Source organism: Pristiophorus japonicus, chromosome 15, assembly GCF_044704955.1.
Source record: "Pristiophorus japonicus isolate sPriJap1 chromosome 15, sPriJap1.hap1, whole genome shotgun sequence".
Lineage (NCBI taxonomy): Eukaryota > Metazoa > Chordata > Chondrichthyes > Pristiophoridae > Pristiophorus > Pristiophorus japonicus.
The window spans coordinates 146,935,451-146,954,482 of NC_091991.1; the positions used below are offsets into that span (position 1 = coordinate 146,935,451).

General features: G+C 46.4%; 1 protein-coding gene across 1 annotated transcript in view; it reads left to right on the plus strand.

Moving 5' to 3' along the window:
• The window catches only part of LOC139281110 (cytoplasmic phosphatidylinositol transfer protein 1-like), a 284,745-nt gene that overhangs the window by 156,676 nt on the left and 109,037 nt on the right, over positions 1–19,032 (plus strand). Inside the window, exon 5 of the mRNA XM_070901063.1 lies at positions 16,291–16,379. Coding sequence (XP_070757164.1) covers positions 16,291–16,379 — 89 coding nt within the window. The remainder of the gene's footprint in view (positions 1–16,290; positions 16,380–19,032) is intronic.

Below are 19,032 nucleotides of genomic sequence, written 5' to 3' on the forward strand. Positions count from 1 at the left end.
TTTGTTTTCCCCCAAAGAAGTACTTCATCTCAAAATTCTGCAAAAAGAATTCAAAAGTACTTGCATGACCATTTTGTTTGATTAGTCTCAGTCAATTGTTTCCAGGCTTCTGGTTCTAAGCTGTACTTTGCTTCTGTCAAAGGAACAGCTATTTGTGAATAAAGCTGTTTAATAGTTTAGCCTGTCTAAAGTGGCTGATATAATCTGACTTCTGAAGTGTTGTAGAAACATAAAAATTTACAGCGTGGAAGGAGGCTATTTCGGCCCACCGTGTCCGCGCCGGCCGACAAAGAGCCACACGGCCCTCGGTCAGCAGCCCTGAAGGTTACATATAAACCTATAAACAATGAACAATGCCGGAAAGGGAAAGAGCATCCTGCCAAACCAGTCCGGCCCACATAACCGCGATATCCCGTGCATCGCAACATTCTACACTCCATCCCAACCGGAGCCATGTGATCTCCTGGGAGAGGCAAAAAAACAGATAAAAAGCCAGGCCAATTGGGGAAAAAAAAATCTGGAAAAATTCCTCTCTGACCCATCCAGGCAATCGAAACTAGTCCAGGAGATCACCCTGGCCGTATTCGATTCGCTGCAGTACTTATCATCGTATCTGCACCAGCCATCAAGAGGTTATCCAGTCTAATCCCACTTACCAGCTCTAGGTCCGTAACCCTGCAGGTTACAGCACTTCAAGTGCCCATCCAAGCACTTTTTAAATGTGGTGAGGGTTTCTGCATCCACCACCCTTCCAGGCAGTGAGTTCCAGACTCCCACAACCCTCTGCGTGAAGAAGCTTCCCCTCAAATCCCCTCTGAACCTTCCACCAACCACCTTAAAACTATGCCCACCCCTCCACCAAGGGAATTAGGTCCTTGCTATCCATTATATCCAGGCCTCTCAAAATTTTATACACCTCAATGAGGTCTCCCCTCAGCATCCTCTGTTCCAATGAGAACAAACCCAGCCTAGCCAATCTGTCCTAGTAGCTAAGATTCTCCATTCCAGGCAGCATTTAGTAAATCTCCTCTGCACCCTCTCTAGCGCAATGACATCCTTCCTAAAATACGGCTACCAGAACTGCACGCAGTATTCCAGCTGTGGCCTAACCAGAGTATTATACAATTTAAGCATAACCTCCTTGCTCTTATATTCTATGCCTCAGCCAATAAAGGCAAGTATTCCATATGCCTTCTTAACCACCTTATCCACTTGGCCTGCTACTTTCAGGGATCTGTGGACAAGCACTCCAAGGTTCCTTCTAAGTGGCCTACCGTTTATTGTGTATATCCTTTCCTTATTAGCCCTCCCAAAGTGCATTACCTCACACTTCTCCGAATTAAATTCCATTTGCCATTGTTTTGCCCACCTGACCAGTAAATTGATATCCTCCTGCATTCCTTTACTTTCCTCTTCATTATCAACCACATAGCCAGTTTTAGTGTCATTTGCAAACTTCTAATCATACTCCCTATATTAAAATCTAGATTGTTGCTGTATACCACAAAAAGCAAGGGGCCCAGTACCCTGCGGAACCCCACTGGAAACATCCTTCCAGTCGCAAAACCATCCATCAACCATTACCCTTTGCTTCCTATCTCTAAGCCAATTTTAGATCCAACTCACCACTTTGCCCTGGATTCCATGGGCTTTAACCTTCATGACCAGTCTATCACGAGGAACCTTATCAAAAGCTTTGCTAAAGTCCATATATATTACATCGTATGCACTACCCTCATTGACCCTCCTGGTTACCTCCTCGAAAAATTCAATTAGGTTAATCAAACACAATCTTCCCTTAACAAATCCATGCTGACTGTCCCTAATTAATGCTTCCCTTTCTAAATGTAGATTTATTCTGTCTTTCAGGATTTTTTCCAATAATTTTCCCACCAATGAGGTTCGGCTGGCAGACCTGTAATTACTCGGCCTATCCGTTTCTCCCTTCTTAAACAAGGTTAAACGTGGTGGAATGCTTTGTACCATTCAGTGGCAGGTTTACAATAATAAGTGGAATGTTGCTCATCCAGTGGCATTCTATGTCCCACATACCAAGGACGTCAAGGTTAGATTCCACAAGAAAAAAGAAAGACATGCGTTTATATAGCACTTTTCACAACCTCAGGATGTCCCAAAGTGCCTCACAGCCAATGAAATACTTTTGAAGTGTAGTCCCTGTTTTAATCAGCTCCTCAAATTCTGCCTTCTTGAGCATCCCTGATTATAATTGCTCAACCATCGGTGGCCGTGCCTTCAGCTGCCTGGGCCCCAAGCTCTGGAACTCCCGAAAGCTCTCCACCTCTCTACCTCTTTTTCCTCTTTTAAGATGTTCCTTTAAGCCAACCTCTTTGACCAAATCTGCCGTAATTTCTTCTTATGTGGCTCGGTGCCAAATTTTTGTCTTATAATACTCCTGTGAAGCACCTTGGGACATTTCACTACGTTAAAGGCGCTATATAAATACAAGTTGTTGATGTTGTAGCTTAGAGAGAACACAATCTTGCTGATGGAAGTTGTCTTTTATAGTGAGAGCAGGAAAAAATAAGCAAAAGTTCCTTTTTATTCAATTTGTTTACTATTTAATATTTATTATATCAGTGTCTCATTTATTTACCCCTTTCAAAATGTTACTCTCCGTTTAAACGTGTTGCCTTCATGCCAGAATGCTCACAATCGCCAAGAGCCCAAGCATCTTGCTCTAGGGACCATTCTCCTTGAGTGAGCTCAGATAGTGAATTCAGCTGTTGTGGGGGCGAAGGAAAATTGCAAGCGAGCCTGATCCTCGTCCCACCCGCCAACCCACGTCCGTTCATGCCAGAAATCAGCGGGTGGTCATTTGGGGCAGGGACTGTGGTGAATCTTATTTCCTCCCTAGCCAAGTGATATTTAGAACTTGTTGCCATTGTTTTTTTTGTTTCTGAACTCAGTTTCTCAAGTTTTGGTTGCGCTTTATTTTTCAATTACATTCCCGATTTGTGCAGCTCCCAGGAGGTCTTTATCTAAAGCATTGTCTGTATGAATAGAGATGTCTTTCAACAGCGCCAGCCTTGCCAAGTCTAAGCAGCATGTCCCTGTTTAGTGACAGCTGTACAAAAAAAATTAAATCAAACATTCTTCTATTTTCTTTTCTATAGCCTGGTAGTTAGGTGCGTAACCCCATTGTGATCACTGACACAGTGAGTTCGACTCTAGTTCATCCTGAAAACTGTGCCACAGGATGAAATTATATTGGGCCGGAATTTGCTCTCAGTGGCGATTGAATGCACTTGCATTTGCCCAGATTTTCTATGAGGTTTCGCACTGAAACTTACTGTGATTAATTAGAAAGCCATTTCGGCACAAGGGATCTGGGACCTGTGTGAACAGGGCAAGTAACTCTGTACTTCCTTAACCAATCAGATTGAAGAATTGTTTGAACAGCGTAGAGTCTGAACCAGGAAGTGTCAGTTAGAATAGTTCATTCAATGTTTAATCAGGTACAGAAAGTGAAATAACAAGAGGGGAAGAAAGATTGGATCAAGAGAGAGTTAAAAGAGATAGCGAAAAAGGTTTTAAAAATCATTTAAAAAAAAATCTCCAACACTAATTAAATTCTGAAGCAATGAGACTCCACACTTGTAAAATAACACTGTCAGTGCCAGAGAGGTTGTTTGGCAATAATTATGACTTATCACACCGTTAAAAAATCACTTTCACCTAAATCACTTTCACCAGCCCTAATATTTTCTAGTGTGTTTAGTGGGTAACTCGTGGGTGAGTATAGCAACTTCACACATTCAGTGTGTTTCAATGCTGAGTCTCTGGGCGAGATATTGGTGTAGCGAAACTTTTGGAGGAGCAGGGCAACTGGGACAGCAACTTCCTGATTTCTGCATTTAATCACACATGTGCAGCCGCTGGAAGTTGCTCCGATTTACTCCATAATAACGGTGAGCGCTGATGGCATCACCGTTATTCTTACCGCAAAATCCGGGCCATATTCCAATATAAGTGAGTAAATGTATGGTGCAACAGAACAACAAGTTTGTTGTTCCTCCCATGGAGTCCTCTGCGTTTGCATGTTAGCTCAGCCTTTGATTATGATGCAGAGCTGATTGCAGCCAGTAGTCTGTTGCAAGATTCCCTCCCAGCGATATTCACCAGCTCATTGAAAGTTCACAAGACATTAATCGGATGCACACTTGCATTTGTCTCGACTCAAAGTCACTTTACACTAATCCGAGATCATCTTCAATATCGTAGCTTCTGTCCAATGTCACTAATCTTCTTGCTCTAGTATTAGATTTTTTTCCTTAATAGAATGTCGAGCAAATGTCTTAATCTGTGCCGATAATGCTAAAAAGTTCACCTTCTATACAAGCTAAATGTCCGTGACGACATTACTGTTCTCGCGGTCCCAAACGTGAATGATCCCCCTCATGAAATGGCTCACAATCAAAGGGGGGTTAATTGTTGTTATGAACAACGAAAGAGCCCAGTCTCCCTTATGCTGCCTTTATTGCAGTGACATTGTATATAAGTGATGAAATGGAGCTCTCTGAGGTGAATGACCTCGGCTGGGAAAGAAAGCTTTGCCTGTCAGCTTTTCAGAAGCAATGATGGGAGTTCGAAGAGCATTGTCATAAAGCTGGTCAGTTTACAATTGAGAACTATAGGATGGTTACATTCCCCTTATCAAGCAAGGAGCAGAATCCTCTTTATTGATAGTATTAATGAAGCGTTTAAACAGAGTGGGGGATGGGCAGGGAAGGGGCGATTGTAACCCTGCTGGTCCGGCCAAAACTGGACGGGTGGGCAGTTAAAATCGCCCAGAACCCATGGGGAACTGACTAATTGGAATTTTAACTTGCTCTGCTGAATAGTCGGCAAGGACACCCTGCCCAAAGCCAATGAGTTCCTTATTTACATATGCACGCTGGATTCCCATGACGTCATCGGACCCGACTGCAACAAAACGAGAATTCGCAGTGGTTTTCCCGCCAGGTAAAGACAGCAGGAAAAAGAATCCGGGGCCAGCAGAGACCAAAATAGGTATTTTTAAATTTTCCTTGTGGCGCAAGGAATGCCATTCTGGGCTCCACAAGGAAAGATTAGGGGCTAGAATTTTGCCGACTTTGCGACCAGATTTTCGCCGCGATTTGACCCTCCGCGGAGAAAACCCGGTTGGCGGGATCTTCGGTGACCTTTTTGCGGCGGCCCTTCCACGTACCGCCGGGGAGAGGAGCGCCAACGTGCAACACTGCAAATAGCGTTTGCGATCGATTTTTGGCTCTCTCGGGACCCATATTCTGCGCCCAGAATAGCGACATGGAAAAACCTGCAGTGCAGCCCTGCCAGCAGCGATAAGTATAAAGACAAAAAAGGTAAGTTAATTTTTTATTTTTGAATTTTTTTTTAGCAATTTAGTAGGTAAAGGCTTTGTGAATGCTTTTGTTTTGTTTTTTGCAATTTTTTTTGTTGTTATTTTCCCCCTCCCAAGGCCTCTCTCGCAGCGCTATCAGCCTTGGACTAAAGTTGCCGAAATTCGCGGCTTGTGCCGAGAATCATCGTGCAACACCGATTTTTACCACTGCACAAATTAAAGGCCGAAAAGCAGACCTAAAAATGGTAGCGAAGCGAAAACGGTAATTTTCGCGTCAAACTACCATTTGCTGAAAACTGAAATTCGAGCCCTAGGTCTCCATTGCCGCGAACCCACCCACCCCATCCTTCCCAAGCATGAGAATACTGCAAAACGCTCTAGCAGCTGATCTCGCCACCTACCTGGTGTCAACGGGCGACCTCTAGACAATGTAACTTGTCACCCATTTCTGTCCGAAAAGATGGGAAGTTGGCTGGTGGGATTTAATTGAGACCGAGGAGGTAAAATTCTGGACTTGAACGGTTACCTTTAACTCAGATGCACTTCAAGTTAGTTCCAAGTGGGTTTTAAGTGCTGCCTGAAGTATTCTATTGTTGTAGAATCTTGGGCAGAAATTCGGGGCATTTGTGCCTCCCATTATAATGGCGCACATGATTTTCACCCGGACACGGCGCTGCTAACAACTCCTGCAAAATTCGACGGGAGGTTAGAGGTGGCGGTAACATCACCGTGCGCAGCGACCCGTTTTCGCCCCGGAGTGAACATTTGGTAGTGCCCCCTGAAGCTGTGCTGGGTGATGACAGCGATGGCTATAGGCCGCTCACGGAGCGAGATTTAAATGGGAGGTGGCCGACTTACTGGTTGCGGCCTTCATCCTGTTGGATTGTGAAGTCTGCGCCACGATCTTGTAGCCTGGCACTCTGCCTGTGTGCCGGGCTGTTGCCACGGCACCCCACTCCTAGGTGTTCCAGGGAGGGCCCCGTTTCTCCCCCGCAGAGTCGTCAGCTTGGCCCTGCCCTTTAATGAAGGAGAGGGCCCTGTCCACGTGGCAACACTACACGTCCCACCGCATAGCACTGCGCCCCTCTCGATCCCTTCCGCCCCAACGCTCGCGCTCCACAGAGCAACTGGAGCACGATATTTTGTGCTCCACTTGCTCTTGGGGGCAGTAACCCGAATATAGGTCGCAGGGCGAGACTTCCACGCCTGGCACAGGAACTCGCGCCTCGCGGTTGTTACTTTCCCCAAACTGGACGCTACGCAATTTTGCACCCTTGGAATGTTACAGCACAGAAGGTGGCCATTTGTCCCACCTGTGCCAGCTCTCTGAAAGAATTATCCATTTAGTCCCTACCCATTTAAAAAATGTATCTTTCAATTGTTGTTTCATTTCTGTTTTTATGCTATCATAGATTTCCATCTGCCACAATTTCTGGTAGGATGTTTCATGTTCGAACAACTCTGTCAAAAGATCTGTTCCCCATTATCCTAATCAACTCCAGTTTGAGCAAGGCCCAAACAGCCTGCATCTGTGAGGATTTTTTTCTGATCAGATGTTTCATTTTATTCTCTCCTGCCCCTCTCACTCCATCCTCTCCCCTCACCCGAGCAACCCGCCCCTTCCTCCCACCGAAGACATTGGCTGCTGCTATGGTATGGTCCCATAGTGATAGGCACCTTTTAGCACCTCATCCTGAGGTGACCGGTGTCCTGACCAGTATTTATCCCTCAACCAACATCACTAAAACACATTAGGCCTGAATTTGCGGCCCCTACAGGTGAGTACGAGGTGCGCCGCGATCGTGGGGTCCCTGCAAATTCCGGGTTTAGGTGTGCGAAGCGCATGCGCCTAAACCCGGAACTTGCGATCTGTCAAAAATCCCATTGATAGTTCGACTGATCCCTTTTTTAAAGGCTACAGGATAGGGACTAAATGGACAATTCTTTCAGAGAGCTGGCACAGGTGGGATCGGACAAATGCCACCACCTGTGCTGTAACATTCCAAGGGGGCAAAATTGCGTAGCGCCCGTTTGGGGGCAGTAACAGCCGTAAGGCGCGCCCGTGACCTATTTGCCCAACTCCTGCTTTTATCAGCATAAGACTTTTAAAGTACAGAAAAATCATTTAAGAAATAATTTTAACATTTTAAATCATGTTAAATAAGGTAAGTTCATTTCCAGACCCCTTAAAATATGTAAATATATTTTTCAAAAAATTATATTTTTGTTTTAACTAATTAATTTAAATTCCATTTTTATTCATTTGACATATGTGATGGTTTATTACATTTATTTTCACTGTTTCTGCGTTTTTGGGGGTATTCCCATTCATACTTATGGTGATTCCATAAGTATGAATGGGAATACCCCATGTCAGATAGGCCCACGTGATCCCAGTGATGCGTATGAAACCCATATGCTCCTGGAATACGTGGACCTCTACGCAGGCCTTTGCATCGAGGCCCAGGACCAGAAGTCTCCAAAGCTCCCGGGCCACCAGGTACTTTCGTAGAAATTTCTGAGGTCGGAGGCATTTGTTTGAGGAAAGTCTCCGACCGCAAATTTCTGGCCCATTATCTAGTCATTATCTCATTGCTGTTTGTGGGAGCTTGCTGTGCGCAAATGGCCCCTAGATTTCCTACATTACAACAGTGACTACACTTCAAAAGTACTTCATGAGCTGTAAAGCGCTTTGGAACATGCTGAGGCCATGATAAATGATACATAAAATGCAAGTTCTTTTCCTTTTACTTTTTTCATCAACTGGCTATACTTAACCAATGGGTATTAGCAGGTTATTGCAACATGGAGATATCAAAGCCAAGCTGATGCTGTCCTTGGCCAAAGCCCACCTTCAAGCGGGGAACGTTGAATTGCAGTTAGGTACAGGAACTCTTGCAGATTACCTGCTTAATTCAGGGTCAATGAAACCAGTGGTGGAGATCCTACTGGCCACCCTGCCTACGATGAGCTAACACAACACTGACTGGCAAACAGTCCCAAGAGCCTCTGGTCGTGGTGGCTCAGTTGCACATCCATGTTGCCACATGAGCCATCAGAAGAACTAAAGAAGCATGTCTATCAACACTAAAAGCATAAAATGCATTGCTTGAAAAAACAAAAGTGCTCACTTTTGTGAAAAATGCAACAATCAAATAGATAAGCAAATCTGAGTTCTTACTACAATCATGTGTCTCTGCAGGAGCATAAAGGCCCTTTTAAAAGGGAAATGTAATATCCTGATTTGCCCATAATTCTAAATGTTGCAATGGAAAACTGAAATATATACAAAAACAAATTACATTTATTGAACTGCTTTGTGACTACAGATTTAAAGCCCCATTCTCAGTGCGCCAGTTTCTGCCACTGTTGCCATCTAGTTGAGGAGGGAGAGAGATAACGGAGGCCAGTGTTCATCTGCATTGCTCCGCCCCATGGGGATGGACATGTCGGGTGACCAATGGTAAGATTGTGGGGGTGGGCGGGGCAGTTGAAGGCAGCAGGTCATGTGGAATACACCTAAACCTCCAGAAATATGTCCAACCAGAGTTGGCAACCCTACTCTTCAAAGACGAGTAGCTCGTTTTTTCTACGTGTTTTTTTAGAATATTAAAGTTTCGCTGTTACTTTAGTGCGTTATAAAGTTCCAAGATGTTTAATAAAATATAACGATGAATGTAGGAATAAAAAAAGTTTTTTTTGCATGCAGATTGCTTTTCATATATTGCCAAGTACCTATGTTTTAGTATATTTCAATATATTATTGATATGTTACATCCACTGCGGAAATGAATTATTGACAGTAAAGCTGTATTGGACGTCAGTCCATTTCTGATTAAAGAGTCACAACCATCCATTGCTGTGAGACGTGATGTATTTAATAACTCCACAGACCTAATCGAAGCAGATCTTTGCATTCTGTAATGTGGATTTAATAATTAATTATGTTGCACTCTCTTTTTCTTTTTAAAAACACAGAGCTCTATATTTAACATGCTGTTATTCAGTACCTGCTGAAGATCTCGGTAAGTGAGAGTTGACAGGTGTTAGATTAGCATTAACTGTCATTGATGACACGTGCAATTGGCTCTTTCATTAAACAGACATTAAGCTGTGCAGCTAAATATAGAAGTGATGAAGCCCATTATACAGTTATTTTTGTCTTGCTTTTCCCCAGTGCAATTTTCTGATTTAAAATCTGAGACTGCTATTTCAGGAATCACATTATTCAAATCTGCCTTGGCACCTCGCATCAGGAGTGACAATATTGCGCACAAAGATAATAAATTGTCTGCTGCCACCCGTTTATACAAGAGGGCATTTATCTTCATTTTGGTAACAATTTGACAAGATGCTTGCTCTGGTTCCGGAGTACATTACACAAGTGTTATTGGGTCTAATTTAGCAGGTTTTGGGGCCATAACTCACTGGAGTGAAGACTGCAGTGGTAATCCTTCATGCGGCATTTGAAAGACAGTCAGGAGCTGAACAGTGTAAGAAATTGTGGATTGGAAGAAATAACTTGAGACCAAAAAGTCTCTTCAGACTGGTGTTAGAATTGAAGATTCATTCACTGGTACAATAGCTAAAGCGACTTGAACAGCGTGAACATAACTAACTGATAACGGGCAGCTCCAAACATCTGAAGGCCAAGAGTGGCCTGTCTGACTCCAACCTCGGGAGGATGTGAAGAGGAGGCGTTGAGACAATGAACTCGACATATCATCGGTTAAATGGTCCTACCAGTATCCTACACCAGGCCTATCCCTAAAAGGAGAATAAAAGAAAGACCTAGAAGGAGTTTCAGGGCAGACGGTGAAGTCTGCCACCAGCCGTCTGTCTGAACGGGACTAATACCAGCTACTTGTCACGGTCGTATGTCTACTGTGTCTATCCTGATTGTGTGTTGTGTTTGACTATATTTAAGAACATAAGAACATAAGAAATAGGAGCAGGAGTAGGCCATACGGGCCTTCGAGCCTCCCCTGCCATTCAATAAGATTATGGCTGATCTGATCATGGACTCAGGTCCACTTTCCTGCCCGCTCCCCATAACCCCTTATTCCCTTATCGGTTAAGATTTGAACTACCGCACCTTTAATAAAATGCCTTGTAACTCCTAAGACCCTTTGGGTATCTGTGTGTGACCTGTGATCCTAATCTTGCAACAGTAGCAAGCTGCTGCAGATTAATTTTGTTCAAAAGATTTATTGAATGAAAATGGAACAAAACGGGGAGGAGAATGAATAAGCACTTTTATTTCACAAGTTTTATAAGCACTTGATGGACCTCCTTCTGTTATCGCCAACTTGCTGGAGCTGATCGGTTGAGTGAAGCCTTGTACTTATGTGCAGCACCAACAGTTGTAAAGGCCAGTAGAGCTTTAGCAACCAATAAGCGTTCAGCACGAATTAAAGCCACAGAGCCTCTCTTTGCTGGCCTTGTACTGAAAATCTGGTTAAAAAGAAAATTGAATGCAACTACCAGAACCTGACAGCATAGCAATCGTCAGCCATGGCTCAGTTGGCAGAGTCAGAAGGTTGTGAGTTCAAGTCTTACTCCACAGACTTGAGCACAAAATGTAGGCTGACACTTCACTGCAGTGCTGAGGGAATGCTGCACTGTTGGAAGTGCCATCTTTCGGAAGAGATGTTAAACCAAAGCCCCGTCTACCCTCCCAGGGGGATGTAAAAGATCCCTTGACACTGCTTCAAAGAGCAGGGGAGTTCTTCACGGTATCCCTCAACCAACAGCCCTAAATCAGATGCTGTATGCCAATTGGCTGCCGTGTTTCCTACATTACAACACTTCGAAAGTAAAGTGCATTGGGCTGCCCTGAGCTCATTAAAGGTGCTATATAAATGCAAGTGTTTCTTTTGAAACCTGAGGTAGTTACGATTAAGCCTAACCTATTAAAAAAAAGCAGCTGTCTTATTTTAAGAGGCTGTGAAATGACATTGCCTATTTTGTGCTTCCAGAGCGAGTTGCATGGCTTGGGTAGGGTGTGATTTCATATCTTCAATTTTCCATGCAGCAAACTTCTGAACGGTGCTGGGGTAGAAATCGCCCTCTGCTGGAAACGGGGCACACCTACCCTTTTTGAAGTGTTCTGGCCACCGCGATGGATGTGGCAGCCGATCCGGCGAAATTCAGCTGCTCGGGCTTTTTTACCCAGCGGGTCGGAAGTGGATCATCATGGGGGCGGAGGTGGGAGCAGAGCACAGTGGCCGTCACTAGCGGGGCAGAAGTGGGGGCGGGGCGGAGTGTCCGCATCTGTCAGTCATCAGCGACTCGCTGATGACGTCATCATGCTGGTGCGTCACAATGTCTCTCCCCTTCAGTTAAAGGGGAGAGCTGCTGTGAGCTCTGCATTCATTTTAGCTAAGTCCACTGGACCACCAGGGAGGGTTTGGGCCGGGCTAGCGGCCTGGCACCCAAGAGGGGGTGGCAGGCTGCCTGTTGGCGGCCCGGACAAAGCCGGGGGCATAATTGTCGGCCCGACCTGGCAGTCGGCCAACAAAAAAAAGGCAGTGTGCCCTCCCCTATAAGGGCGGCCATGTCGCCATTTCACACAGAGTGCACCAGAGCAAAAGCTGTCAGGGGGACCAGCCTGTGGCGGCGAGGCTCTGGCGGGGCAATTTCATGAGGGCAGTTTCATGAGTGGGTCCCCACCAGACGGTAAGGGGTCAGCGCGTGCATGCCGCGGTGGGAAGATGAGCAGAGCGGTCCCGGACACCGTTCCACTCCTGAGGATGGGCAATTTCTAAAATGGCGGCCCCTCCACGGAGAGTCGGCGGCCATTCCGTGTCGCCCTGTGACCGCCACTTTCAGGCGATCAGTGGCCTTGTCGGAAGGGGCAACTTCAGCTCTTGAGTGAAGGCATAGCATTTACCCACAGGAAAGAAGGAAAAAGAGGGAAGATGAAGTCAACTGCTCACTCTTGTAATCCATCGCAATGGCTAACCTTTAATGGAATTTGCATGTTAATTGCCCAGGTAGCTGGAGGAACCGTGTTGGCAGGCCTAGAGGAAGGGAAGAAGTGGTGTCTACATTGACATTCTACACAATGGGAGGAAATGGGACAAGGCTGTTCCTGCACTGGGACTGAAACAATGGAAATAAATGGAGTGCAGTTTGGTGCATAGAGATCCTGAGTTTGGATCAGAATTTGGCTTGCAGTCAACTGCAATCTTTAAAGTTTATATAACCACATTTTATAACTCATCGTGCCTCGATTGTTGAATCATGTCTATTCAGTGAAATAGATTCTTGCACAATACCACACAATTGATCTTGAAATATCTGTCAAAGGTAGCCAGCCGAATACACACAAACCCATTTTGTCACTGTTCAATAAATGCTCTGTGCTGAATGATCTCCTTGCTTGTGCCCTGTGAAAGTGGCAGAATATTGAAGCTCCTTTGTCATCCTGTGCTTTTTCAATACTATTTAGAGGTTGAAATGCGTTATAGCCAAGAAGTGGGCAGTGATTAGACTGAAGATGGTTCAGTAGCACCACCTGAAAATTGTCTAGAATGCACGTAAAATTCATCCTCCTCATTAAAATGATTGCAGTCATGATTCTAATCTAAAAGCTCAAGCTCATTGCCATTGCACTGAAAAGCCCGAACAATATCAGGGCAGTCTAAACGCAAGTAATGATTGCCACAGGCCTTTTTTACTACTTAAAGGGGAGGTTCATTGATACTGCAGCACCTCATTCTCAGCATTGTTGGGTGTGCAGCTGCCTCAACAACCATAAGACGAAGGACAAAGAGAAGGAGCATTATTTACAAATGCTGATGGCAGATCGTCGCCCCAGGGAGAGAGGCCGGAGGTTTTCCGATGAAGCTGTGAAGGCATTGGTTTTAGCGATGGAGAGAAGACGGGTGGTCCTGTGCCCACCAACGGGCAGGACGTCCTCGCCACAAGTCTGCCAGATTATGTGGAGGGTGGTGGCACACCACGTCACGGGCAGGACTGTGCTCCCCGGGATCCACACTCAGTGCGGGAAGTAGTTTAACGACCTCACACAGGTGGTCAGGGTGAGTGAAGGCTTCAACAAATGCTACATACCACCATCTGGGAATCAAGGGATATGGAGATCGGGCGGGAAAATGGAGTTGAGGTCGATGATCAGCCATGATCTTATTGAATGGCGGAGCAGGCTCGAGGGATCATGTGGCCTACTCCTGCTCCTATTTCTTATGTTCTTATGTACCACAAGGTTCACACACTGCTCAGTGTACCACACCCCAGCACTCACCCACTAACAATCTCTACCTAGCAACAGTCACATCCACATCTCACACCTTGCACACAATGACAGCTATTCCACTACGGGTCATTAGTTATTAGAATTCATGTGATGTGTGATATGTTTATCGATAAATTTATTAATTGTGATTGGAATATTTTGTAGTCCCTCTCATTTCAGCTTTGCACCCAGGAGGACAATGTGATATGGCGCGAGACAGGGATTGTATGATGGGGATGTGGTGAGCTTCGGAGATCTGGAGTTTCATTCATGTGAATCGGAGTCTGATGAGCCGGTCACGGACAGCCCGTCTGGAAGGCCAATTGTCTCACTCTCTCTGCCCTCCCTCCTGTTCCTCCTCCTCGTCCACTTCCTCCTCCACCTCGTCCTCCTCTGCCTCCTGAGGAGATCCTGCAATCCCTGCTGCCAAGGGCTATACCCTCATGATGGCCAAGTTGTGGAGCATGCAGCAGAGCACCATGAAATGGGACACTGGCTTCGGCGAGTACTGAAGGGCCCCTCCCGAGCGGTCAAGGCAGCGGAACCCTTGCTTCAATAAGCCGATGGTCTGCTCGATGATGTTCCTGGTGGCGGCATGGCTCTCAATTATATGAGTGCTGGGCAGGAGTGTTGGGGTTGTGGAGGGGAGTCGTGAGCCAGGTGGAGAGCAGGTAGCCCTTGTCTCCAAACAGCCACCTGCGAGCTTGACGTGGCTGGAAGAGTCCTGGCACACCGGTCTGGCACAGGATAATGGCACCGTGGCTGCTGCCAGGAGAGCGGGCATTGGCAGTGAGGATTCGCTGTGTGTGGTCGCACATCAACTGCACATTGAGTGAGTGGTAGCCTTTACGGCTACAGAAGATCTCAGGATTGTTATGTGGTGCCCGCAAAGCTACATGGGTGCAGTCAATGGCGCCCTGCACCATCCGGAAGCCCGCTATCATGGCAAAGCCACATGCACACTGCCCTGCTTCTCTCTGGTGATCAGGAAGCCAATGTAGTCCTTTCTGCTGCTGTAGAGAGCCTCAGTGACCTCCCGGAATTAACGATGGACAAACTGTGAGATGTTAGCAATGTCTTCTACTGTAGACTGGAAGGATCCGCTGAAGAAGAAATTGAGGGCCACGGAGACCTTGACTGCCACTAGGAGAGTCGTGGTCGCCCTGGTCTGAGGCTGCAGGTCTGGTTGCAGCAGGGGGCAGAGTTCTGTGACCACCTCCTTGGTGAAGCGGAGCCTCCTAATTAATCCTCGCTTAATTGAAGGTAGGAGAAGTGGTGTCAGAAGACCCTAGAAGGATAAGGCCTTCTGTTGGGAGCCCTGATGGCTCTCCTCCGCCCTCCGATCTTTCTCGTTGTCTCCGCTTCATCCGCTGTATATCCTGGAGGATGAGCCCCACTGCCAGTACAGCCCCCATGACTTTTATCAAGTCTTGAGGGTTGAAGCTTTTCAGAAATAATTATGGAGTTTTGTACTTGCCAGAACACTCCCTGATACCAAAGAAACTTGAAATGCCTAAAGAAAACGCTTGCAGTAGCAGGAAATAGCCGCTTCCACTCAAACCTCAAAACCCTGTCAGGTCCGAGTGATTGGTAACGAGCTCTTTAAATAGCGTCGCAAGAGCCGGCTTCCTACTGCCACCTCAGGCAGTCGTTGTTTTCTCCAGCCGGTAAGTTCAATGGCTGTAACGAAGTTGGAAGATCGGGCATTAGTGAGCGTTGCACACTCATGGATGTCATGATTTCCGTGATGGCGAGGTCCCCGGCGATTGAGTTTAGCGGCGGCGCTACCGGCAAGGCCAATATGGTGTGCGGCGCTGGAACTGGCATCAGGCGACAGTTGAGCTCCAAACGGCATTAACTTGTGGCGCAAAATACATGAATTTCTCCCCTTATATTTTTTTAAATCTGAATGGCCTAATGTCAGAAAATAGCAATTGTTGGCCTGTAATTTTGCCCTTCCAATGTCAGACCCTGCTGTATTGTTCCACCCGCAGTTGGACTGCCAACATCACAGATCGTTTTTTCCTTATTGCTTTCGTCTCCATTTGTAATCCTTTTTTAAAAATTTGCCATCATTTTTTCCTGGTCTTGCTGCCTAAATTGTAACTGAGGATAGGTAACGAGGTGAACTTTTTCAACACTTCAACCAGTGTCACTTTGGTTTGACAGTCAGGGGTGCATAAGAGAGGAGTAGTTATTCCCCTCCCTCGTCCCCTATCCCCCAAAGGGAAGACCTGTCTCAACACTTTCCCATAGTGCAATTGCTGAAGTCAGGAACAGGGGGGGTTAAGGATGCTGATCAACCTCCCATCAGTCTGGTGCCATGTATCAGTAGTCTGAAGTACGTGAAACCATGCCCTAAAGGCTCCATTTTCCTCACTGCAACTCTGTGATGGCTCTTGCCATTTTTCATGAATAGTAGGACTATAGATTTTAAATGTATGTCTGTGTAGAGGCATAATGTACAACTATCGGCTAGGATGTGCAATACAAGCTGTAATGCAACTCTCGTTAGTTTGGGGCTCATACATATATGGTTGGCAATTCTTATGTTTTAAAACATTTATAAGTCCGGCCTATGATTTCAGCTACTGTACAATGCCTTGCATTCTTCTTCACTATGTGGTTCTATCTCTGATGATACTATTTTCATTTTCCTTCCTCTCCACAGCAAACTCCCTAGCTGGGCTAGGGCTGTGGTACCTCGAATCTTTTATATCACAGAAAAAGCCTGGAACTACTATCCTTATACCATCACAGGTAAGAAGACTTTCCAGCTCTTCTTTTGCAATTTAAATCATTATTAAGGTGGAAATTATACCAATTGTACTTCAAGAGACAACACCCATGTTTTATACATGTTCAGGATTCAGAGCCCTTCTCATCAGCATGTACATGCTCTTGTTTTATACCGTTGAATTTATGATTTGCATTCTCTCCCAGTTTTCCCTTCACTAGCTCTCTGCCACTTGGGTCTGAGATGTGACTCTGGGCAAGAGCTGCATTGTGATCAGCTAGAAAGCAAACTCACAAAGAACGACTTCTGATTTGAAAGGCAAATCCTTGTATCTGGTGCACATGAGATTTGCAGTAAGGGTAAGTATTTGGCGCGGTTCTACACGCCATGACAAGTGCAGCGAGTTTTTGCACTTACTGCCAGCCATGCGCTGTACTGCCCAAACACGTGGAGGTCCCGACGTGCGAGAGACAATTAGCGGCAGGTCGGGGCCATAAAAGGAGTGGCGAGCGGCAGCCTGGGAGCAGCATGGAGGCGTACCACTACAAGATACAGCACGAGCTGGTGCAGGAAGGTGATGGCAGCGAAGAGTGACGTCAGCAAGGTCCAGCTCGATGATTGGAGCGTGGGCAGATGCAGCAGGAGTGATGAGATCGGGGCGAAGGAGCTGTGAAAGACTGGAGGGATGTGATCGGGGCTCAGGGGAGGCGTGAGTTCATGGCCAGGGGGCCCAGGGGCAGCACGGCCCAGCCCACACTGTGCTATGTGTGCACACTAGGTCCGTGCAGCAGAGCAGGTCTCCAGTTGTCTTGGGTAATCCTTTGCCACTGAACCAAGACCTAGCTCTGTCAAGCCCGTGTGGTGGCTGGTGTGCAACGGCCACCACACGTTAAAAAAATCCACGCACAGGCATCTTCCACCCTTCAGGATGTAGTTCGGGTCCTTCATTGAAACATCTGTGAACTCGTCCATTTTTTGGTGTGGAAGCAAGTCATCCTCGTTTCGAGGGACCGCTTATGATGATGATGATGATGATGATGTACTGCCCAAGAATTGCGCCCTTTCTTAAAAAGTGTCCAATGCAGTGCAAATGTAATTTTCCAAAAGGATCTGCCCAATAAGAAACGGCCTGCCTTATTTATGGTTAGTCATCCGGTGTGATTCGGATTTAATAAGGATTGTTAACGTTGGGTACCTGTGCAGAGGAATTCACCTGCAAAGAAAGATAGAACTTGCACTTGTGTAGCACCTTTCACATCCAAAGCATCATCATCATCATCATCATTATCATAGCCAATAGATTACTACTGAACTACAATCACAGTTGTTATCTAGGCAAACATGGCCGCTAGTTTGTACACCGCAAAGTTCTGCAAACAGCGAATGAAATAAAAGACTTGGCTTGGCTGGTGTTGGCTGATGGATGAATGTCGGCCAGGGCACAGGAACAGCTACATGCTCCTCTTTGAATAGCGTGTCAGATCTTTTTATGTCTTTCTGAATGGGCAAACAGGGCCTTAGTTTAACATCTTTTGTTTCTGAACTTCTTCCATTACTATCTCATTTTTGTCCATCATCCCTTTAGTCTCTTAAATCTCTCCTGCCTTCCACCCGATCACAGACCTTCCCTTTTGTTCTTTCCTCCCCTCCCCCTTTCATTGCCTCTGCACTTCCTTAACAGTCTGTTATATCTCAAACTTTTCCAGTTCTGTTTAAAGACCTGAAATGTTAACTCAGTTTCTCTCTCCACAGATGCTGCCTGACCTGCTGAGATTTCCAGCATTTTCTGTTTTTATTTCAGATTCCAGCATCCACAGTATTTTGCTTTTGTCTCAGTTTAACATCACGTGCAAAAGGCAGCACTGCGCTAAAGTGCATCCGCTTAGATTGTGTGCTCAAGTCCTGGAGAGGGGCTTGAACCCACAAGCTTCTGACTCCGAGGTGAGAGTGAGCCAAACTGACACAGAGGGTGCAAGGGGCTGATTCCGGTTTTCTTCCACTAAGAGGAGACAGTAAGGGGCCAAAATTCAGGGTCTCAGCAAGACCCGTTATTGCCCGTTTGTGGCGGCCATGCGTCGGAATCCCGTAGCCGCTTTGTGGTCAACTGGCCGCCCCGACCCAAATTCCGCTCGGGGATTTTTTCAGCCTGGACCCGATTCCGCCCCGATGCTGATAACCGCCGCAAGCGCATCATCAGAATGCCGCTTTTCCTCACCTGCAAAATGCACCGACCGAAATTTAGGTCAAAAAATCGATCCCCGCCACGTGGTGTCCCCGACAGCTTTCTCTGTCAGTGCACCTTATCCGGAGTGAGTGCGGCTCGGCAGCGTGGCGGCCCTTCAAGGGGAGGGCCCACTATCGCGGCCGCCATGCAAGAATTTTTGTCGGCTGACTTCCCGATCAGCCGGCAAGAAAGTGCCCCACAGGTTCGGCCGGGCCGCTAATGGGCAGCCTCACACCCCCTCTTGGTTGCCAGGCCGCTGGCCCGGCCGAAACCCTCACTGGTGGCCCAGTGACTGAAGATGAAAACTGACATTCTCTCCCCTTTAACGGAGGGGAGAGAGCATGGTGACGCACATGCGCTGTGACGTCATCACCGCTGACTGACAGCGGCGAAATCCCTGTCCCAACCCAAATTCAGTCCCTCAGCCTGCCTTCCTGTCTATGTCCCACCCC